The sequence below is a fragment of the Ambystoma mexicanum genome, chromosome 11 (genome assembly GCF_040938575.1).
Source record: "Ambystoma mexicanum isolate Mex_15411 chromosome 11, UKY_AmexF1_1, whole genome shotgun sequence".
Lineage (NCBI taxonomy): Eukaryota > Metazoa > Chordata > Amphibia > Caudata > Ambystomatidae > Ambystoma > Ambystoma mexicanum.
In genome coordinates, this window is record NC_090934.1 from 973,785,301 (window position 1) to 973,810,630 (window position 25,330).

The 25,330-nt window shown below is 43.7% G+C and overlaps 1 protein-coding gene across 1 annotated transcript in view; it reads right to left on the reverse strand.

Annotated features, from left to right (window-relative positions):
• The window catches only part of LOC138503980 (ras-related and estrogen-regulated growth inhibitor-like), a 550,084-nt gene that overhangs the window by 303,059 nt on the left and 221,695 nt on the right, over positions 1-25,330 (reverse strand). The window contains exon 2 of the mRNA XM_069624127.1: positions 3,978-4,034. Coding sequence (XP_069480228.1) covers positions 3,978-4,034 — 57 coding nt within the window. The remainder of the gene's footprint in view (positions 1-3,977; positions 4,035-25,330) is intronic.

Sequence of the window (25,330 nt, forward strand, 5' to 3'; positions counted from 1 at the left end):
ACCTTGTCATATGTTCTTTAAGTACTTTCCTCAGGGTTTGGTCTCAGCGTATGGTGCACATACATGCGGAAATGAGCAGGCCTCAAACAGACAATTCATTTGTATACATGACGATAAACTTTAATGCCATTAACATTTTCTGATGATGCAGTTTCTTTCTTCCTTACTTTAGTTTCCCTGTATGTGCCTCTTATTTGTATGCATTGTGGTGCTTCATATGTATTGTTTGTACAAACACAAGTGCTGTATGTCTTGCATTGTTAGCTAGTTATTACATGTTTAACATTACTCAAAACTCTGATAAGGGAGCATTCATTATTGTACCATCCAAAATTACAATATTATAAATAATGTACTTCTATGGTGCATGCTGCAGTCATTGCCTATGTTTATATATGATTAGGTTTCTGTATTAACAACAACACTCCAATACAATGATATTAGATGAGTACATTCTTTAATAGATTAAGTAGTTCATGATAGGTCTCCCGATCACTCCTGACATCTTGTTATCAACAATATAAACACAACTCCTTGTAGAGACTTTTCATCAAAATGTATTTCACGTGTGATGTCATCAGTGATGCCATCAATGACATTTGTGATGTCATCATACTTGAAACCATAACATCCGTTTAACAAAGTGTTTTCTTTGAATATATATATATATATATATATATATATATATATATATATATATATATATATATATATATATATATATATCAAAAGGTGAGAGGAGAAGGTGACCCGCACTCCCGCGGGCCAGGCGCTAAAAACGCACTCCAAAATACCGGCCAAAACTTACAAAGACACTGCCTGGAAAACAGATGTCTTTAATGTTTGTTTTATAAAAGATAAAAATTGCATTGTACAAAATAATTGACAACACATAGACAGCAACAGGTAGACAGACAAAAGCAGGATGCCATGGTACGTAGCCTGCAAAACAATATATATATATATATATATATATATATATATATATATATATATATATGTAGATAATAATAATGTGTGTTTAGGAACCACCTTTCACAGTTAAAAAATAGAACTAACGAAAAATGGATAGACTCCATCTACTTTATATTTCTCAGTAAAGTACATAGACTAAATAAGATTTTCCAACATTTACATTTGCATTTTGTGTAATGCTAATGGGAATATTGTGGCGTTGGTCCTCTGTTCCAGGGACTGGAACGGTGGATACCGGGCCAGAAGCCCAAGTTATCAGTCCAAGCGAAGCGAGGGTGGATAACAAGGTCTCTGGACCATTATCCCCACATTGCAGCCCCTGAAATGGGGCATGAAGGCCATTAGCACCCTAGGTTCCCAAAGCAGGAACCCGGGATGCTAATAAATAGGATTTTTCTTCCAACACCGGGACGCCAAAGGCGTCCCGGGGTAGGAAGGAAAATCCTTTTCCAGGATGGCCACCATGAAAGGGAAGTTGAAGGTTCCATACAGGGCCCCTCTTCGCTTTCCATAGCAGCCTGCAGAAGGCAAAAAGAGAACCCTATGACCATATTACCATGAGCACATTTTTCTTCCCTTTCAAATCTATCCTAATTTCAAATAACTTTACCACAAAGCCAGTCCCAGGTGGACATGGCCACTTTAATCCTATGTTTTGTCCCTTGTGGTCATGGCCAGTAGCCAGATTGTCCGGATCATGACCTTATTCCATGAACCGGACAATCAGGCCACTGCCCACCTACTTTTTTGTCATTTTTTAAAAAACTACTGGATGGATTTTCACCAAATGTACAAATGCACGCTTTCAGCGGTTTGGGCTGTAGGCATGAGCAAAGTTTTTTCCCCATTCAGTCTATGGGAAAAAAGACATTTTGGGACCCGCCCTATAACGTTGTCCCCCCAGACCAAACCTCACCAAACTTTGCAAAAAGATTCAGAGTGGGCCATATACTTATTTTGCAAAGTTTGGTGAGGATTCGCCGAGGGAGAGCGAAGTTATAAGCCGCCCAAAAAGTGTTCTTCCTATGGGATTAGCAACTTAGCCATAACTACACGGCCACTACCGTGGCCGTGTAATATATATATATATATATACATATATATATATATATATGTTCAAAATGCTGCCATTCTCATGCCAGAAAGTTTGAGCTGCACTCTCCACAGTGTTGGTAAGGCACCAATCAAATCCAAATTGGAAAAATTGTTTACGTCCAAGTCCACACTTCGTTTTCCAAAATAACCTTCCTTTATTTTTTAACAGGGAAAATTGTAATCTTCACCAAACACATGGTAATCCTTTAAAATTCAAACGACCAAAATACATGGGTCCTCCCAAGTGCAACAAATAATTTGCTGAGGCGTTCACGCGTTCCGCGGCCAACTCGCCGCTTGTTCACAACAGTTTGCCTCATTGTCAGCCAAACATTTAAAAGGAGAAACATGAAAGAGAGACTACCCACACAGTTTGGATATAAACACAAAAAAGGGACTTATTGCTAAAGTTGATTCGAACACACAGTTTATATGTCGGCCATATTGGCCCTGTGTTTTTCCCGAATACCCAGCAATTGCCACCTTTTACATATGCCATTTCGTGATCTATATGGTACAAAATTTCAATCCATTTCTAAATACACATGGCATATTGTAGATAAACGTGGGTACCTTCGAGTTTTATTTGTCTTTTGCAATATTTCGTGGGAGTTGAGGCATAGTTTGTCTATTATGTCTAAAAACAGAGGCTGAACAAATGTCTGTAAGACAGTTTTTCTTATTTACGGGTTGGCTAACTATATCATGCGGAAACAAATAACCAAACCCCCATATATTTGGGCGATTGTTTTTTGCTAAATAAAGTGCTTAGTGCATTAGCAGCACTATATAAAACGCCTAGGTATGCTTTTGTCCTTAGCTGATGCAATGCATTAGAGTTAGGTTGCCCACTGCTGTCCAAATGGAAAAGTGCACCCCTGTGTGCCCTGTCACTTCAACAACATCTATCATTTTAACATACAAAATTAGCACGGTTCTACGCGGTTACCTTAACCTTACCTTAACCTTCCACTATAGCAAGAATTTGTCATAATTTCAAGTTACTTCTTTCCACCCCCACTTCTCTTCACACAGCGCACGGTGGTGCCAGTGTCAATGAACAGTTAATTACTGGCTGAACGTTTCAGTCTCTAAAGAGCGAAACGCTGTAGGACGAATGCCTCCCCAAGAGCTAAAACTAAAAGTAGGTCTTGTAATCATGCTACTACGCAATCCTATGCCATCACAGGGACTCTCCAATGGAACAAGATTGACAATTACGCATCTACAAAAATGCGTCATAGAGGCCCGTGTAATCGATGGAACTTAGATACTGTTCTTATACTGTGCCTTACCTCTCATTCCATCTGATACAAATATGCCTTTCAAATTCAAAAGAAGATAGTTACCTATATGTTTAGCCTTTTCAATTACCAATAATAAGTCACAGGGACCTATGCCCCCTTCCTGGAATTTATCAGTGTTCATTCCGATATTTAAGAAGGGGGACAGAAGTGACCCTATGAATTACCGACCGATTCTGACCTTTAAGATATACTAGAACAGCATATCTTATGCCGGGAACTGCTAGTTCTTATTAAAAAGGCCCAGTGAATCAGCACCTTATTGTTTCACATGAAAACTAACGGGCGCGTAATAGTAAAACTAAGAAAAACAAATGCTCACATCTTGCAGTTTGAGAAAATATTAAAATGTCAGCACATTATATTTTCTCGACTGTCATAGACTGAAGGCCTGATATACAAACGCTTTTTTCTATTGAAAACCCCCATTCAAAAATGCTTTATAAATCAGGCCCTTGGAACATTAGGGCGCGTGGAATAACAGATGCAACATAACATAAAAAATGGGCAAAAGAGGAACACTCTCTAATGGAAATGTTCTACATGTTTAAACTAAACAATGCACTCGTTCAAACGAAAGGAAAATAGGGTATCAATACTTACCAAGAGTAGGGTCATAATCCCCAATGAATCTCTTGGTGATGAATCGTACGGTCATTGCTGAAGGGGGATGAAAACATCAGAGTTAATTAAAATGTCTATGTAGCGTGTTTCAGATACAAGGAAAACATCAGCTGTCTTAGATTTAAAAAACTGACTGAAACAAAAGTTAATAAGAAAACATATTAATAAAACAATAAATGTGTGTAATATACATCGTACTGTTTCTACCAGAACAAAGGAGAGGGAGGAGTATTTCAAATGAACTATATAAGCCTCAACACTGTTTGAACACTCATGTCATCTCTCGCTTTACCCCTGGGACGCCAAAAGGTTTTATCTGGCCCTGGGCAAAAAATCTGGTGAGGCCCCTTACTAATTCTTGAGCTGGACACCTGACACCACCAATAGGAGACGAGAGAAACCTCAATTGAGCCTATGGATCAAAGAACCCAAATTAACACCAATGACCAGTTCCTAGGAGGAACCGAATTCAACTTTTACTGTCTGTAACGTAGTGCAGAAGATAAACTATTAAATGGATTCAGTAAAAACCGTATGTAACTGGTTGGCTAGAATTTCCACCAAGATAAAAGTATGATATGGTTTTTTATTTTTTTTCCTTTCATTTCTTTCTCCTTTTCTTGACTGTATCTTCTGTATAACACAATATATGTTATCATTTAATCATTTATTGTTTGGCAAAATGTAAATAAAGAATTTAAAAAAAAGTAGAACCAGCGTCTCCAACTGGGGTCATTTAAGAGCCATGAGTATGTCACTATTTAGTGTCAAGCACATCACAAGCACACACACACACACACACACACACACACGTCAAAGCACCCCCTTGCCAAGCCTATAAATCACCCCTATTTACAAAGGACAGACCCCTGCTTGCCACATAGGTGGCCATTTCCAAGGCATCCTCCTTCACTTTGTGTATCTCAATTGCCATCTACAACTCCTAATGCTTGCCTAAGAGTTGACAAATATAATTTCTAATGTGTGGCCTCTACCCCAAGTCCCCACTTTGGGCTCTCATGTGCCACCAAAGCTCTTGTCTTTATACAGATTGTATGGACATATATGCAAGTGATTTAATATGATTAAAAGATACTGGCCATGGACAGTAAACTTCTTCAGTCTAGTAAAGGATTGGGCACCCAAAGTTATGGGCAGGACATAGCGTGGAGGATTGCATTTCTAAATGAAAATAATTATCGCATACAAAACACCTGTCACAGAAAAAGGTTTTGTGTGTGTGTGTGTGTGTGTGTATTTGTCTGTCTCTCGTCTGTCTGTCTCAGGGATAACACTAGTTAAAAAAAGCCTTTCTAACAAAATCCTGTGGAAATAAATGTGAATGTGCACTCATGCAGCGTTTTATTGAAGCAGCGTGGTAAAGGATATCAGAGGGAACTAAAAGTCGGGTACAAAGAGAAGAAGAGATTCTGTATATGTCCTTAAAACACATGCATAACATCCAACGCAAATCTTGCTATGGACAGTGTTATGAATGGATGTGGTGCTAGCAAAGGTAGTGGTTCACAGACCAGCTGTAGACCAGGGAGTTGCCAGGTATGCTTTACTAACATATATACATATATACAAGGTACTGTTACTCTGGTAGTATATTACAGTAGACAAGGCAGAGGGATCAGGAGCTCACCCACCGGCCATCCTCACTCATCCCAGCTCAGGGCCCCAACTGTCATTGTTGGAACTCTCACACACAGTCACTTAGCAACATTCCCCCTGAGCTGTCACTCACACATGGCTCAGCATTCTATCACTCATACAGAAGGCCAGTGGAAGGACAGGACAGAAGCATGCATCAAAACAGACAGCTTGCCCAGTTCTCCTGTAACTCTCCAATATTGTCTACCAATCTCTCTGATCGTAGTGTCGTAGCCAATCTTCCCTCCAATTAAGTCAGTTAACTGTTGCAAATGATTTCTACTGGGTTCTATTGCACCATACAGATTTTAAAATTGGGTCAAGACAACAAAAACAAACAATAGGAATTCTAACTAAATAATACACACTGAAACTCCTTTACACTACATGCAACACTTTATAGCAACATCAGAAATCATGGTTTGTCTGCCTTTCCCTCACTATGCTGTGCTTTATACAGTAATACAAAGGGTATTTATTTATATTAAGTATAGAAACAACGAAGTCTTTTATTGTGTAAGCGTATTTGCGGATGTGACCATTACCAAGCCTCCCACCCAAATATGTATTGTGCATTGGGTAGAAATGATTGATATAACTTTGTTTATCCGAGGACCAGGATGCAACAGATCCCTGCCCCCAAACATTGTAGCATATGTTTTGATTGACAGACAATAGATATGAGGTTACGGGAACATGTTAGGAAACACAAGAGTGGCTCACTTTTATAGGAGATATTAGCGTAACAGTGAATACATATCCTCAAAAGGCAATGCAATAAAATAGGTGGACGAAAAATGCATATGTGTTATTTTACAAAGTGAAATGTCAAATGCAAGGAAGGAAATACGCAGTGAAATAAGATTTGAGAAGGTGACAAACTTGATGAAGCAAATGTTTTCTGTATGGCGTGACCGGTGATGAGTTGTTAGATGTGAAAAGAAAAGGAGACCACTTATGCAAAAATTGGAACCCAGGTTCACACTTACTGCTCGTGGAATTGTGTTCTCAGTCTTCGGATCGTATCAGGGGATGAGAATGGCCTTGCAGGGTGGCCCAGGATAAGGGCCTTCGGACATTGAAAAAGATCAACAAGTGAAAGGGGGGGCAGCGGGTACAAAGTATGGGCAGCAAATGAAAATGCTCTCTTCACACTGCCCTGCTGTCCTAAAGGTAGAGCGATGACCCATTTAAGCTGCAAGACCTAGGCCATATTGATGACCCCCGCTCCCTGCCTCTCCTTCTGACGACCGTGACTTACTGTAGTATCTTGGGTGGCATGAACCATCAGGCCGTAAGCAGGAATCACTCCAGAGCCAGATATGTATAAAAGGTGAGCTTGCTTTATTGTTCCAGTTACAGGGAGGAAGGTAAGTAAGGAGAGCAGGTAACAAGCTTCTACTCCCTCTGGCTATCTATCTCTTTCACATAACCATCATCCGTGGAGCCTGGGTGCCACCTAGGTTCCAGGCCCCTCACACACACACACACACACACTTACCCTCTCCCATGTGGATGCTTAGAATAGATTGGAAGACTCTCCTGCCCATTGCACCTAGTAGACTTAGGTCTCGAAATGTATTTTGCATATTCTCGCCCCATTCTTCCCTCTGTCCCCTCTGTCACACTGTGCTCTGAAGCATCCGCACAGTATAAAAGCCCCTTATAAATTAAATTATTGAAAGATTTAGAGAAAGAGAGCAGCACAGGAAGTGAGAGGATCTGGGGAAGTAGACGAGGATTGTGAAGAGCACAGAGAGAAGGAAGGGGAGCAGGGAAGACCAAATATACCTAAAGGACAACCTTTGGTATTAGCTTCCCTGGAACAACCCTAAAAGAATGTAAAAAGTCAATGAGGGTAGAAAACGAGAAGTCAAAGGGCACGCTGGGAATTGAAAGGTGGTGTTTTAAATAGGGAGAGAAAAGGAGTGGAAGTAGATCGAAGGGTGAGGGAGAGGTCAACATAGGCCGAGAGAATAGCAATGAGACAATATTAAGATGTGTAAGGGAGGGAAGAGGGCAACAGAATAGTCAGAAGAGTGAAGGGGTTAGGGCCAATGAAGCCAGAGGATACAGACGATGAAGAAGAGGGAAGGGCAGGAAGGGAGTCTGAACTGAAGAAATAGTGTGGGAGAGGATCAGAAAGGCATCCTTTGTGTAGCAGAAATACAAAACCGGCGAGCACATTGCAAGATTTAGTACAAGGCAAAGATATGTACCCACTGATGCTCTCCTCAGGACGGTAACTAAGCTAACAATGTGCCACGGCTGTGTATAGTAAGGAGGAGAGACAGCAAAGAGATGTAGAGTGTAGAGAGACTGGCACAGGTAAAGTGAGAAGACAGATGAGAGAGATGGGGAAGAAAAGTGTAGAGATAGAAATTCAAGCAACAAGGTATCCCAGGAGTGAACTAGATTGACCAGGGAGGTCATAGTTCAAGACAATGAAAGTTACAAGAAGAAATATGTAAAAACAGAAGAGGGCTCTAGACAACTAGACATCCCAAAGCGCTAGTGCTTCCTTCCCGCTTATTTTTACCAATGCAAAGATTTATTCACTACTTGCTGGCTTTGATCAAACTGCCTCTTGACCAGCCACTAAGCCCAGATCTCAGAAATTGCAATTTGCTATTGAGGAATAAGACGTGGAGGGGTTCGTGTTTATATTTCACCTATGTCCGGGTTCTGTCAGAACAGTAGTTGAGAAAGGTCCTGAGGCCTGTTTTCAACTGTGAAAGTCTGCCTCCTGTAACCCTCTCACCATAAAATGGGGGCACTAAAAATAAAGATGTATGATTTAAAAAATGGGCACTTCCTAGTTCACCTGGGCAGTACCTAATGTGCTCCCCCGTGGTGCATGGCCACTCGTGACACTTTTCAAAACAAGACGTTCTCTGGGCATAAATGCTATGCAGTAGAGTGACATTGGAGACTGCTGATCCTGACCCTGCTTCTGAGATTTGTGCTGATGGAGGTCAATCAGGAGAATGAGACCCTCACCAAGGACTGATGGGATCTACCTGGTTCTCCACAACAGACACTCCAAGATGATGGGACCACCACCATACAATTCATTTCTGAGGCCCAGGAGCATGGAATCTGCACTGTGTGGCCCGGGACTCTTTCTTTGCATCACTGTGCACCCAGACCCGGCAGGAGCGCTGATGTCTTCATCGCCCAGGCCACTGCTTGTGCTGGCCCTGCCCACTCCAGTCTTCACCTGGGCTGTCTCTGACACTGCGACCAGGGGCTTTCACCAATCCGGCGCTGCTCCTGGCCATTTTCACCTATGTCACCCTGTATCTGTATCCTGGGGCTTTGCCTTTACCTGGACCGCTCCTGCTCATGAAGCCCGGGATTAGGGTGCTCCTGTCAATGGCACGCTCCATGCCAGCATTCACCTAGACCACTCCTGGCATATGCAGTCCAGGCAACAAAGTCCTAGACTATGAGCCCCCTGTTGGCCTCATTCACCCGGGCCAATTCTGGCATACGGAGCCACAGGTGCAAAGACTTCCTGCTCCAACACTGCCAAGAATGATCAGTTAAAGGAACATTAAAGAGAGGACAGCCGGCAGCTGTAGTCAGGCTTCCACACAGTAAGGACAATTCTGATATTATTTATATATATATATATATATATAAATATGGGGGTATGATAAAGAAAAGTTGGAAGGTGAAACAAAAATAACATGTTTAACCAGATTTGTTGTTTATGCAATTACATGTCTGTCTGAGCTAATGTACATAGGCTCTACAATTTGTCAACTCAAAATACTTATTTTACAGCATTATAGGGCCATACACAATCAAGATTTGACCTATCCATTGGTAGTTCATTTAGCAGAAAAACATCATAGTGATGTCTTGGGAATGAGGTTTTGTGCCCTTGCCCATATCCCCATACACAAGAGGAGAGGGAATAGGGAAAGAAATTACGGAGATTGGAGTTGAAACTAATCATAACTTTGAATAATAAAAAAAAAAACAAATGGACACAATACAGGAGAGGAACTAGGAATTAATTTGCTAGAAGATTGAATAAAATCCTGAGTTCATGAGAGATATGAGAACCTTATTATCCCCATTCTGTAGTAGTTACAACCACAAAGTCACTTTAATTGAAATATTCTCCTTGCATGAGCTATTAGGAGAAGTTTCATATTGCGGATTTTTTGCACTGGATTGGAAAAATCAAAAATTGTTGTAGTCATAAGCACTGTCACTTTACATGGTATATTTTGTAAGAATGAACTATTGAGAGAAGTCTCAGATTGCTGATTTATGTACTTGATTTGAAAAAACAAAAACAAAAAATGTTTAAATGAAAGATTTTCTAGAGACAAGTTATAATGCTATATGTCTTTTCTATCTGGCATGGAAGCACTTTTATCTAAGAATAAAGATGAATGTCCTGCATACTAAACCTAGCCCACTGGGGCGATATTTTTGCACGGATGCACTTTAATTCACTATTCACGAAGATTGGCATGCATGTAGAATGTAGCCCATTTGGGCAGAATGTAAGCATTGCCAGTAATTTGGAAACAAACATTAATAGAATATTGGTACACACCAGAGATACATAATTGATTGGTAATGTTGCTGCTTGAACAATTGGTCTCCTTTAAATGTGTAAGCACAGAACCCGGACCGCTTAAGATCGTATTGCGATGACGATATGAGTTTTAACATTTTGAAACCATTTGGTGTCTGAGCCCAAAATAATGGTATAATGATAATTTAAATAGGTAAACATGAGTAATGAAACAGTTAAGCAATTATGACATGCCTGTTTATTATGAAAAGCGTTGATGATCTATATAAGAGGTATATACAGCTACACGACCGTCTATTGTTTAAAGATAGCCGCTATTTTGGTCAAAAAGTAACTACGAACCTAGAAAGGTAGTCACATGATCGGAATGATTCTGTTTCCTGAAAGTGTTAAAATAATAGAGGGCTCAAGGAACGTAGATTGTAACAGTTCACCTGAGGAAGTCCCTGTTGAGGGGTGGAACGCGTGGCATGAAGCGGAGAGCTTCTGGAGCTACTCATCTAAGTCCATGCTGGTTAAGACTTGCTTTTATGTGAAATGTAATTGTATCTAATAAATGAATGGTGCTAGTAAAAGTCCTATTGAGTGCCCAGTCATTTTTATGTCTCACTACTAATGTGGTTTATAAACGGCTGAGTGTTTGTGACAATAGTTGTTGAATATATATATATATGTATAGTATCGTTTTATTTACAGCTGCTTAGAGAGGGTTAGCATATAGAGACTGATATGGATAATTAGATTGGATATGTTTATATAAGGACTTCTGTCAAGACTTGTTGAGACTTATACCACTCTTATACAAATTCCATCTAGGGCAAAACTGGATATCACATATTGAAATCCTAACTAAAAAAAGTAGTACATCAGAACAAAGTAGTCTGTGTTTTATTGTAGTGCTTTCCTGTGCATATTTCCAGTCTATATAAAAGGTGTTAACATTGTATTTATTTGAATTCAGGGAAGTTGTGACCCTTTCTTGTACCTTACCATCCCACTACTCTGCTTTCTCGCTCCTACCCTCTTTCCTTCCCTGGCACAATCCCTGGATGGTTCTCGGACATTAGGACCATTGGGGTCAAGAGGGACAGGTAAGAGGTGGTGCGAGCGTGATAAGAGTATATAAGAAAAGCTTGTGTAGTGTATTTCCTCATGATCTAAAATAACAACAAGAATCTAGAGCTTGTCTTTGAAACCTTCTCCTGCCACATGAAATCATGCAAGATGTGTTTGGTACCACAATAGCAGCCCTCACTTGTACAACACATTGTTTAATCAGACAAAAGCAACCTCCGACCTCACACCCTCCATGCATTCCAGGGCCTAACCTGAGATCAAGCAAGCAAAAGAAAGGAGGAAAAAGCACCGAGGCAAAACTATCAGACTGAATGTCTAATTGTGTGGGCATGTCCTAAAGCCATATTTCTTTACACTCAATGGTTTCCCCACCTTCACGATCGCCTAGAAAATTGCAATTTCAACGAAGCCTTAAATACCAAGTCAGTGACAGTACTACGTGCATCTAAAACGAGGGACCAGGCCTCAATACCAGACCACAGGGTAATGCGAGAACTCTCATTTCTGCAAAGAGATCTCCTTTATCGTAGTCTGACCACTCAACATGGCAGAACAATGAACCTTGGATGACCTTCTAGATACCAAGGACTTCTTAAGTAGGGGGGCAGCCATGCAAGGAGCTTGTCATACGTTTGCTACTGTGATGCCAAGGAATGTAACTAACTGCCTAGAGCCATGACTCATTCTTCACTTGTTAAATTTTTTTGGGAGAAGGGGTTCCCCCTTAAAATAATATGCCAACATTGACATATTTTGCTAAACGTTCCCTGATGATGAATGCTACTGACAACATGGATGCTAGGCATGGACAAACTTGAAACAAACGGAATAGGAATATACCCCACCCCCCTCCCGCAACTCAACACAAGAGGGGTTCCCCAACTCATATTGGCATGAGTTAAGGCTCATCTCTCACTTGACAGGATGGATCGTTAGGTTCGCCAGAAAAGGCACCCCCTCTTGGTCCTCAGATTTGAAAAACTAACATCATGGCTAGAATAAATTATACTCTATACAAAGTAATGAGCTATATAGCTCCTCCATTCTTTTTATCTCCAGTCAGTATCCACCTAAATGACAAGTCCTATCATTGATATCAATCCTGTCCAGCCGCTCCTTTGCCCCTTTAAAGATCTCACTCATGAACCTCGGCATCACTGGAGACATTTCATCCTAGAGAGTGGTGAAATGCATCAGCGTTGCCATCCCCATAGGTACCATCCAGTAAGCACCACCTGACAACTAACTGGGAATATAAATTGCTGCTGTTTGTTCATGTTGTCTGCTTTGGTGAAGTAACCCTTACTATGATGTACTCTGATGAGATACAATTCAATACGTATGGCTATTTTGCTAAATATGAAAACACATATATTGTTTTAATTTCTAATTTTAAGGTTCCAAGGTATTTAGGAAACAATTGCAAAATCTATGAATTATAAAATGTAGGCAGTGAGAATAAACAATATATGCAGTTTACAGGGAATTGAATGAGAACTCATACCACTCCAAGATGGTGGCGACAACGACCAAGAACTTAAAGGAAGTGTAATGGTAGTTCTGCATCAGAGTTGCCATATTTAATCTTTAACAGCGTGACATCCAAAGACATTGGGGGTCAATACAAGGTTGCCGGTAAGCCGCCGGCAGTACCAGCGGCTTACCGGAAACCTCGATTTACCGTTTCCGCTGCCCGATATTACAGGAAGTGGAGTAACGGTATGTTCCCATTCCCATGGAGTTCTACAAGACTCCATGGCATGGACCATGAAGCACTGAACGGTGCCGGTGCTTCAGTGAATTATCTGCTGGTAGGGGCCTTAACTACCGGCAGGTCAGGCCTGCTGGTCGTTCACTGCTCCAACCGGCAGACTCGGAGTATGCTGGTCCGAGTAAGGCGCCTGTTGACACTGTTACTGGCACCTTTTTTCCGGACCGGCATACTCGTAATGAAGCCCATTGTCATGTTATGTTGTGGGATCCTCTGCTCGAGACCATCTCTGAGGGTACGCTTGCAGTTTGTACCTGGTACATTTAAATTTCTAATAACCTAAGAGGGTCCCATTACACATTCCCTTACCCGCTGACTAGAACTTCCTCTTTGTAACACTACACCTTGCATCTCCTCTTCACAGAACCTCCCTCCTGATTTCCGACTGCTGTGGTCAAAGAAGTCATTGATACCCGTGTTCTGGGTCAAAGCACCCTCAATCACACTCCCCTCCGTTTCGGGGAGCCTTCAGATCAGGCTTCCACTTCATACAGCGTTGCGGCTGCTTTCAATCCACCACACTCATTCTAGGGCATCTATTATATTGGACAGAGAGTCTTGTGTTTACCTGTCCCCCCTCTGTATTGTTTCTCACTCTGCACCTCCCCGATTATCAGAGATATTATGCAGCACTGTGTCATTGTTTCTCTGGCACTGCTCAGTTTTGATTCTTCTGGAATTTGTTACATTCAGGATCATTCTGGCGACCTGGCATTGCACTCTTTGCAGTCTCCTCAGATTTGGTTGAAGTGGTTTAGTTTGCGATGTCCTTCGTTACTGAGCCACAAAGTACTGCTGCTAATTCCATGGCCCAGTCTTGAGTTGAGAGCAAATCTTGTCATAGAGACCTCAGGCGGGCAATGAGTTTGATAATTTAGCTGACATGTGCATAAGAATATTTTGTCATCAATGGAATCTGAAAGAAATATGTGCATCTATGACCAGGGCCGATGCAAGTATTTTGCCGCCCTGTGTAAAGTGGCACTTTTTGATCCTCCAAACCTCTGCTTGATATGGTGCTCCACCTGTTACTGTTAGAGGCCTATCTATGCTTTGCAAATGCACTGATGAGACATCATAAAGAATAAGACTGTTAACCTACTTACTTGCTATATAACAACTAAACAATATACAACATCCTCTTTTATGTCAAAGGGTTGGTGCAAGTTCTCGCGAAACTGTGTCCTCTAATTTTAAGGCAAGTGTTTTCTTTGATATCAACTAATCAAAGTGTAAGTTGGCAGGGGTCATATACCATTCTAATATACTGTACCTAGTACATGAGCTCCCCTGCGGGGGAGAACAGTTTTGTCATTTGCATGAAGAGCTTGTAATCAGCCAAATGTATTGAAAATGAGTGCTACTGGGACATTTGAGGTGCCTCTTATGGGCGTTGCTTTATAGGTGGCTTCCCTTAAAGGAGAATGCCTTAAAAGCGATCACCTAGATCCTGCAGGCTGGGACACAGCAAGAGCTCACGTGCCATACTGTTCCATCAGTGCTTCTAACTGGGACCCTCTCAGCCAAAACACACATACACATACACACACAGACACATATGCACAAACAAACGTGCACTACACATAGGGACTCATTACGAGTTTGGCGGTGTGGTAAAAAAACTGGCAAAGCAGATACCACTGCATTAGCGACACATTACCACACCGCTGGACTACAGGTTTGGAGATGAGGCAGAGAAAAGACCTCCATCAGAATGCTGGAGGTAATTCCTCCACCTTCCCGCCCCAAAACAGCTAAATCAGCGATATTAGTATTATTTTTTCATTATATTAGTTTGTTACAAACTTTTAAAACAATGGGGAAAAAAACACAGATTTCCCACGTCAAAATTTGATTTAAAACAATTCCTATAAAGTCTGCCATCAAGCTTCTTGCCACTGTTTGAGATTCCTCTCTCAGAATTGTCCTCAAAGATGTTAAAACAAATTCAGCCCTGATGGTCCATGTTCTTGTCTGCTACTAACAGTAGTTTGGCTAATTGGTCCAAAAAGGTGGTCAATGCGAAAGTCTGTTTTTGTTTGTTCCACTGCAACATAGTGACCACCAATCTTCCCCAGTCATTGTCGGTCTTTCGTTTATGAGAGTTCCCAACTGTCTAGTTCTCAGAGATGTCAATGCTGGAAAATAAAAATGTTAAGTGCTTCAGTGTTTCCGCTGGATCCTCGCAAAATCTGCACTTTATGTTTTTTATTTATTTATTTATTTATTACATTTATATAGCGCACAAGCAGCCCACGGGCATTGAGGCGCTGTTACTTGCAAGAGCTTAGTTACAGAGTTACAGAGGTGGTAACAGTTGTAGGACACATTTACGAATAGTACATAAATACATTAGTACAGTTTATGCAATGGTCGGTAGTTAGTCATTCATACTGATAGATGGGACCTTATGTAAAGAGAATAGTTTTCATAGCTTTACGGAAGGAGATGAGGGAAGCCTCACCTCTGAGCAGGGAATTCCAATGTGTGGCTGCGAGATATGGGAAGCTGGAGCCATCTGCTCTGGTTCTTTTTACTAGGGGCACACAGAGCGTGTTGGTATAAGGTGATCTGGTTGGTCTTGTAGAGGTGGCGGGGTGGATCCTTTGTTAGAGGTAGTCCGGTGCGGTGAGATGGATGCACTTGTGGGTCAGTGTCAGAGCTTTGAAAATAATTCTTTCCTTTATTGGGAGCCAGTGAGATAATTTCCTGGCCTCCGAGATGTGTTCTCTCTTGGAGATGCTTTGGGCTGCACAGAGAGAATTGTTCTGTATGACTCGAGCCTCTTCATGTTTTTAGCGGAAGTCCCTAGAAAGTGTATGTTGCAGTATTTGTATTTGTATTTATTATTTTTATATAGTGCTTTCATCCAAAGCGCTTTACATTATAATAACAGAATACATAGAACATTATAACCAAGAAGCAATTTACAATGAATAAAACCAATAAAAACAGTAAGCAGAGCAATTCATCAGTGAGGGGGGAGGGGAGAGTAGAGGAGGGGAAAGGAGATGGGGGAAGAAGGGATATAAGGGTGAAGTGAGGGAGGATAAGGGGAAGGGGGAGGGAGGAGAGGATCATAGGGGGGATTCGAGGGAAGGGGAGAGGATGGGAAGGTTTCAAGGCAGGGAATGGAGAAGAAGAGATTTCAGGGAAGAGCGAAAGGAGGAAAAGGTAGGTGTGGAGCAGATCGAGAGAGGTAAGGAGTTCCAGTGGAGGGGGGCTAGGAGCTGAAAGGAGCGGAAACGGGAGGAGGCACATGGGGAAGGGGGAACAGTGAGAAGGAAGTGGTCAGCTGAACAGAGGGGGCGGGAGGGATTATAGAAAGAGAGGAGAGAGGAGAGATAAGGGGGAGCCAGGTCATGGAGAGATTTAAAGACTAGACAGAGGAAATGAAATTTAAGTTGGGAGTGAAAGGGAAGCCAGCCAAGAGAGGAGAGCGAAGAGGAAATGGAGTCATGCGGGGCAAGGAGACAGAGGGTACGGATAGATGAGTGGTATATAGATTTGAGGGGAGCAGGATGAGAAGCTGGTAGTCCAAAGAGTAGGGAGGAGCAGTAGTCTAGCCTAGAGCCAATGATCGCTCTGGCTATGTTGGTGCAGTTCCCTTTGGAGACAAAGGGCCTGGTTGCATTGACTAGTTTAGCATGATAGGCAGCGGACAAGGCTATTGCACTGATTTGCCTGTTCATGGATAGGTTAGAGTCCAAATAGACTCCAAGAGTTTTGACTGAGTCTGAGACTGGTATTTTGATGGAGTCAATGGTGACGTGACTGAATTGGAAGTCGAGATTTTTTAATGTGTGGCGGGAACCTACCAGGAGGAGTTCGGTCTTGTCCGAGTTGAGGCATAGTCCATTGTCTGCCATCCATGCTTGGATGGTGTTGTATATGTTGTTGAGGGTCGAGGACTCTGTGTCATAGTTCCTGGTAAGGGTGAGGAGGATCTGGGTATCACCAGCGTAGTTGATGTAGGAGATACCCATAGCGTCAAGGATGAGGAAGAGGGGGCATGTAAAGATGTTGTAGAGCGTGGGAGAGAGGCAGGAGCCTTGAGGCACACCACAGAGCATGATGGTGGGCGAGGCAGAAGCCAAGTCAGAGAATACTTTTATAGATCTGTCTTGTAGGAAGGAGGTGATCCAAGCTGTGGCGTCAGGGGAAAACTTAGCAGTGGAAGAGAGGTGGTGGCAAAGGGCATCGTGATCTACGAGATCGAATGCAGCGGATAGGTCAAGGAGTAGGAAAAGTGCTGGTTTACCCAGGTCTCTGGCATCGTCCATCTGGTTTTTTAGATCAAGTAGGGTGGTCTCAGTCCCGTGTCTAGGGCGGAAACCAGATTGGTGGAGTCCTAGGAGTTTATTCTCTTCAATGAAGTGCTGAACCTGCAGGTAAGCTGCTTTGTCCAGTATTTTGAGGAGGAATGGGACAGTGGTGATGGGTCTGTAATTGTTAGGGGAGGTAGGATCGAGGGTACGTTTTTTAAAGCGAGGGCAGACCCAGGCTTCCTTGAGGAAGGAGGGGACTTTCCCTGTGGCAAAGGAGGCATTGACAAAGGCGGTCAGAAATTGTGCTAGGGTTTCATGCAGTCCTTAATGATGGTGGCTGGGCAGGCATCACCTTTGCAGTTAGAGGGTTTGATGTTCTTCATTAGGTTAATGATGTCTTGTTCCTGTATGGCTTTGAAAGAGAAGGATTGGGTGGTGGTCCTAGGATGGGGGAGTAGGGGTGTGAGTATTGGGCAGCGCTTGTTTGGTTGCTAGTATTTTATCCTAGAGAGACCTCAGTTTGGTTCGCATAGCCGTTTAGATTTCATCGCACCAGTCTTTATCTTTGGTGAAGTTCTGGGGGGCGAGTGTGGGAGTCTCTAGTTCCCTGAAGATGGTGAAGATTTCTTTTGTATTCAATTTGACTTCTGAGATCCTAGATGCAAAGGAATTGACTTTTGCTTGGATGATTGCCTTCTTGTATTTGTTGGAGCAGGCTTTGAAGTTGTCTTTGTCAGAATGGGAAGATTGCCACTATAAGAGTGCAGCATGTTTTTCTGTGCTAAGTATGAAAAGGTCAGGGGTGAACCAGGTACTAGAGTTGGTAGTGGGTTTGGATTTACGGGGTTTGAGTGGGGCTATGGAGTTGACCGCTGCTTTGATGGCAACATCATAGGCTGATGCAAGGATTTCTGGGTCAGAGGAGAAAGGTGGTTTGAAGGCTGGGCCTTGGAAGAAGGGCAGTAGTCTTTCCTTGGTGAGTTGGCGGGAGTTTCTTGTGAGGGCTGATGGCAGGGGTTGGGGTGAGAGGTTGGAGGAGCTGGGGTGGGGATGCTAAATGTGATGATGTGGTGGTCAGACCATGGGGTGGGAGTGTTGCCAATGATGATGAGTGGGCAGTTATGCTGGGAAATCCAGTTGAGTGTTCTGCCCAGGGTGTGGGTGGGGCCAGGGATAGTGTTCTTGTAGCCTAGTGTCTTGAGGGCTGAGTTAAGAGATTTGGCTGCTGGGTCCTTGGTGTCAAAGAGGCCTAGGTTGACGTCCCCAAGGAGAATGGCTTTCAAAGGTTTTTTGAGGTTGTCAGAGAGGAGTTGGGTGAGAGAGGCTTGGAAGTCTCCTGTGGGGCCTGGTGGGCGCTAGACAAGGTGAATTCAATAGTACAGTGGGGGGAGAGAGGTTGATTTTGGCTTGGAGGTAGTCACTGTTGTTGTTCATGGATTTCTCTATCTTTCTGATGGAGAGGCAGTCTTTGGTAATAAGTGCTACACCTCCACCTTTAGATGGGCGATCGTGTCTGGTGATGGAGTAACCAAGGGGCAATGCAAGAGAGCGTAGGACCTGAGACTTCATGTAACCAGGTTTCGGTGATCATGAGCAGATCAAGGTAGTGGGTGGTTATGAGGTCGTGGATGTCTAGGGCGTGGGCGTTAATGGACCTGGCGTTGACCATGGTGCATTTGAGATGAGGTTCTGTGGTAGCTGGATGGGGGGGCCGTAGGAGGAGTGGGTGAGGTAGTGGGCAGCATCGTATTTGACACATATGCAGTAGAGTTGGGGGTGTCAGGTTTTTGCATTGCAGGTTTTGCATTGGGGGCACATTTTCAGTGGTGGCAGACACAGGTAAAATCACATTTGGCACAATAGCAGTACAATTGGGGGTAGAAGAATGGTGCATTGCAGGTTTTGCATTGGGGGTCTCAGTTTCAGTGGTGGCAGACACAGGTGAAATCACATTTGGCACAATAGCAGTGCAATTGGGGGTAGAAGATTGTGCTCCGTTGGCAGATATAGGGGAGGTAGCATTCTGTGCAGTGGGGTTTGTAGTGGGGTGGATAGTTCTGGTCTTGCTGTCACTGTGAATAGGAGTCAGGATACGAGAGCATAGCCTTGCATTGCGGGTGCTCGTTGGGAGGGGCTGGGAGTTGGTGGTGGCCTCATGAGTGCAGGTACGTAGTGTCCTAGCGGCAAGGCCTGGGTTTGGATAGAGTTGGTAACAGCCAGTCTCCTTACCTTTTGGAAACAGCATAGCGTTTTGGCAGATGGCAGACGAGCAGCGAAGAGCTGCAAAGAGGAGTGCAGGCCTTTTCCTCTGGCCTTCTTGTGGCTTTGCTTCTCGTCTCACTCCCTCTCCCTTTAATGCGGGGGGGGGAGCTGTCAGGGCTGGTGAGCGAATGCAGTCTGCAGGCGGGAAAGCTCAGCGTTTGAGTGGCAATTTCAAATGTAGCAAGATTGTTGCTGGAGGTCATCACGGCGACCGGCCCAACCACGTTGCAGGGCTCTGCTGTGTGCGTAAGGCATGATGCGGCTACAGAGCCAAAGGTAATGTATGGAACAAAGTTCAGCTGGAACAGCTGATCAGAGAAGATGAGTGCAGGCCTTTTCCTCTAGCCTTCTCCTTGCGGCTTCGCCTGTTGGCTCACTCCCTCTCCCTTTAATGCAGTGGGGGAGGAGCCGACAGGGCTGGCGGGCGAATGCGGCCTGAGATGGGAAAGCTCAGCGTTTGGGCGGCAATTTCAAATGTAGCAAGATTGTTGCTGGAGGCCGTCACGGTGACCGGCCCATGTTGCAGGGCTCTGCCATGTGCGCAAGGCACAATGCGGCTGCAGAGCCAAAGGTAATGGCTGGAATGAAGTTCAGCTGGAACAGCTGATCGGAGAGGGGCACTCGCAGTGGAGCTGCAAAGCGGAGTGCAGGCCTTTTCCTCTGGCCTTCTCCTTGCGACTTTAGGATTACTGTTTGTCTGTGTTCCTAAGAACTCATTTGTTGGAAAAAAATGAAGCCTAAATTTCATGTAGAGACTCCTATGATGTTGGCTTGGGAATTTTTCTACATAATTCAGAGGTTTATTTAGAGCTCTAGACTCATTACCAGTATTTTGCATCAGCTTGTGTTTGCTTCTCTCTTCTATTGTGTCAATCCAATCTTATTGCCACAGTTTCTTTTTGACCAACTCAAGATTGGATCAGAGCATGTCCATGTTGGTGTTAAGGGCCTCCAGGGTTTCTTCGCACCGTTCCACCCATTGAGTGGGTATAGGCTCATTATTGGAGCTTCGGGGGCTGTGTAGAATATAGAATTGTGGCGGTCTATATATTATTGTTATTTTCCTGTAGAAAGCCAGCATATTCCACGTCACTCTGGCATTAATTGATGTTAGTCCCAATTCATATCTCATGCAGGCTGTTGGAGCACCTTTAACTAGCCGTAGCACTGTCCGCCAAAAGTTATTTTCGATATCACCGACAGTGGTACTGCCAAATTCCACATGGTGTCCTATGGACTCCAATTAATGGGGACTAACACTGCCTACCACCACCTGTAATCGAGTGGTAATACCGCTCATGATAATACCACCAGATCAACTGGTGGTAATGGTAATACCATTTGGTGGAATCTCAGTAGTATTATCGCTGAGATACCACCAAACCCGTAATAAGGCTGACAGTGCCCAAAGCGAAAGCGTGAGTTAGAACTCTCACATACTTTGTACTTCCAAATCCCAATGAGCATGAGGTTAATTAAAAATATTGGCACTGACATTGGTCACGTTAGGGTGCATGTGGGTAAGAGTTAAGCTATTACCGCTGAACTTGTCACCGGCCTACAGCTGTTGCAAATCATCAAATCCCAAACAAATTGTCCTTGGCCATCAGCCCATCAAATCAACCCTCTCATGTAATATTCCTGCTACTGAGAGTGTGCTTTATGTCTGGCCCACAAATGGTATCTCACATCTTGCCTGCACAGAGTCAACTTGTACTCTGTGGCTGCAGCAACTCGGCCTTCCAGGCCGAAAGCCACCATTCGGTTCAATGTCACCACTGATTTCCTCCAACCTATTGTACGGGTCATTCTTGTGTCAGGTAAATACACCTGCTGTGTGTTCTTTCTCATGTGCTTTTTGAACTGTCCAACATTTTAGGTGACATGCACATCTTCTTTGCCTGTGGTGAGCATTCTTTCTTTTTTGAAAACCACAATGGGCCTCATTCCGAGTATGGCGTTAAGGGATAGCGGCCACCGGTAACGAGACCGGTGGCGGTGATCCCGTACCGCCATACTCCGAGTTCCCTCTGCGCCCTCGCCCTTAACGCCTGCTTTGAGCAGGTGTTAAAGTCGAGGGCGCAAAGGGGCCTCCAAGCCAATAACGGTGACCGTAATGAACGGTCACCGTTATTTGCATCTTCCCCATTCCCATTGAGCCCTATGGGGGCTCATTTGGGAATGGGGAAGAGCCTTGGTGAATGGGGAATTACCACCCCGCCAACCTTGGAATGGGGCGGTAATTCCGCCATCCACCAAGGCGCTGCCGGTCCGGGTACGGCGTCAACCAAGGCGTTAATAGCGCCATTGGTTAGCGCCGTACTCGGAATGAGGCCCAATGAGTGGAACATGCTCAAATGGCATTCTCAATTCTTTTGTGATGTTGTCTATTCTTTACCAGGAACTGTCTCCATCTACCAGTCAGTTCTTTGGTTCGCAGGCGTGCACTTTCCAGGTTAATGGTAGTTCCCTTCTCCACTGAGCTGTTTCATTCTTAATTGGTGGCACACCATATGAAACATGATGAAGCACAGCAAGTTTGAGGGCAGAAAACACATTATCAAGGTATCCAGTGGGGTCCACCCCAGTTGATGAGTTTGGTGTGGTATTCCCACAGAAACAGAAAGTGCCCCACTTCACAAGTTCACCCTGTTTAGAAGTAAGGCATAGCATCCTATTCAGAAGCTCCATAAATCCTGATTAAAATCATCCCTCCTCTATAACTGGAGGCGTAAGATGAGTGTACCACCTGTCCTACCGAACCTCTGTACATTTTGTCCACTTTGGAGAAATTGACCCGGTCTGGTGGTTTCAACACATAAGGATAAGAAGGACACTACTATTGTGCTATGCAGTATTTATGCTCCAACATTAGGCAATGATATATTCTTTGGGTAAATTGGACAACATTTGCAAAGAATTGGTGGTCGGAACACTTTGTTGGGGGGGACCTTAATGAGGTTTTTAGATCCCTATTTGGATAGAAGCCGTGGGAGGATCTGATGTGAGAGAGATAAGAGTAGGGATGCCACTGTGAAGTCACTGATATGTTTTTTTCTTTCTTCTTTCTTTCTTTTCCTTTGGTCTTTGGTTGCACTGTATATGTTTCAATTGTGTGATGTTTGTTAAAACGAAAAAAACAAAACTCCGTAAATCTTCCCAATTTCACAATAGCTTGAAGCCAGAACCCAGTGATCCTGATAAAGGTGATGCCCAAATTAAAGAGTAACTCTAAGAAGTCTTGCTCTGGAAATGGCAGCCTATTCCCCGCCCAGGTGGATTGTGTGACTCCATGTATTGCCAACCCCTTCTCGAGCTGTGAAAGACCCAAACTCCATGCTCATTGTCTTCCCTGACTTGATGTCCCCCATGACCCAGCATCATCACTCAGTTGGTCAGGCTTTTTCATACAACAAAATAGTTGAGTCCTTCAGAAACCACCCACCTCTGGTTACTAAGTGTTTTTCCATGCTGAAAACCAGTTGCCTGGAGTTGCCATGGCCAAAGATGTAAATAATTTGTGGTGCTCGAAGAATCCCTTCCAGCAGTTCTCTCGTAGGCATTCCTGGCGGACTGCCAGGCAGTCATCATCTGCAGTTGCTAGCACAGTCTCTTACAGTCAAATTGCTCTTAGTATTGCCATTTTGGTTACAAAATCTATTCTTCGGGGCTTCATCTCTTCCCTTCTTGTCGTTGCACAGGGATGACAGAAGGGGTAGTTCACAGGATATCCTGCTCTGCTCCTTGGTAGATCGCAATTGTGAACTTATAAGGTCTCATTATAAGTAGTAGAGCAGTGTGGTAAAAATGGCGGTAAGGTGGTGGCATTTCCCGTGCCACCAATTTACTGCCACCTTAACACACTGCAGTGCTACGGGTTTCGACAATAAAGTGCAGGATGTACCTCCAGGAAATCGCTGGAGGCATATCATGCAGTGTAATGCTGAAAACCAGAATTACCAAAGCAGAATTAGCACTCACAGTAATCCTGAAAAATTCCCCATCGAGTCCATTGGACTCCAAAATGGGTACTAACATCACTGCACCACCACTCCTAATCCCATGGTAATGCCACAGGACCAATTGGCACTAATTCCATGGATTTACCACCTGATTACCGCTAAACTCGTAATTAGTCCCATACTCTTGCAACTGCAACATCCACTTTTCAGTTCTGGGTGTTGCACATGCTGGCCACAATGGAACATGAAAATATCCTGAGGACTGCAATGACCTCCGTATCAGTTTGGGAGCAGCATTGTTTTGGTGTGGTTAGTGCATGACTTGCATTTGCCAGGAGAACAATCAAGCTCTTCGTGTTTTCCTGGGGGAGAGAAAGGTGCTCAGGATGTCAACATAAACAAACTTGACATCCATTTCAAGTTGGCGGACCTAGCTTTTGAAGCAATGGTGTTCTTGGCAATGAAGTAAAGCCCTTACGAAATGGACACACCTGATCCAGAACCTACAATTGCAGGGAGCCAAACTGAATGCCTGAACAATCTTGTTACATAGGTGCAGACCCTCAAATAAAGCCCAACCCAAGGGAAATGGACTTCAGGGTATTTAAGCCCCTGCACAGTAGAGAGTTGTGAGCATTCAGGAGAAGAGATTGGGACAGGCGTTTGGAGCGGTTTGGTCATTCAGGAAGGTGGCAATGGAGGGAGCATAGAAAGAGACAAGGGAGAACAGAACCGACTGGAGACAGGAGGGCGATGCACATTATGAAGTGGTTGGGGAAACATCAGAAGCTGGTTGGAGGAATAGGAAAGAAACATGGGGAGGTTGAGAAAGGGATAAGGACTTGGTTGATGAAATGTTGGAAGATAGTTGGGAAAAACACGAGAAGGCGGTAGGTAAAGCGATTAGGAGTTGATAGGAGAAAGATCAGGAGATGGTAGGAGAAACATCAGGAAGTGGTTGGGATTGGGATCAGGATGTGATAGAAGTAAAGTATCAAGAAAGGCTTGGAGAACAACAACAGGAAGTGGTTGGGAAGAGATTGCAGGTGATGGTTAGAGGAAGAGCTGTAGAAGAGTCAATCAGAGAGAGCAGGAAGGAATGAGAGGGCACATATAGCCAAAGGCAGTGAAGTAGAGGCAAGACCCTTATCCAAAGGGTCATATCTGCGGCGGAGGAACTAGCAGACGATGTGACATCAAGGAACGACAGGGCCAGAACAGGAGTAAGTAGCCAATATGTAGGGTAAATAGCTGGACTCTAGGCAAGGCAGGCGATAAGGCCCACTTAAGAAGCTCTGAGGAACCAGAGGCCCACATTCCAAGTTGGCTTTGCCTGCCAGTGGAAGAGAAATTCTAGCTGTTTTTGGGACTTGTGTTGGGAACCCAACAACGTCTAAAAGACCTGCAGGTGCTATCAGAGACGCTCATGTCCCACTATCAAAAGGAGAACACTGGGAGGACTGTTGAAAGAAGATAAACAGAGACTGAGTGATCAAGAGGTTCACGTGAAAACTTTTAAACTGATTAAGGAATCATTTGAAGTGGTAACATTTTTGATAACAGAAAGTCCTGGCCTTTTTGCGTATGAATTTGACCCAAGGAAGAGAATTTCTTTAGGTTGATAAAACCTGTCTTTCCTGAAAATATGTCAAGACTGTCTTAAATTGATTTTCGGGCGCTCCACCCAGAGCACACATTTCGATCCCAGCAGCGAAGGGGTACCATGCAATGAAACAAAATGATTGCAAAGCAAGAGACAGTGCAAGCAATGCTATTGT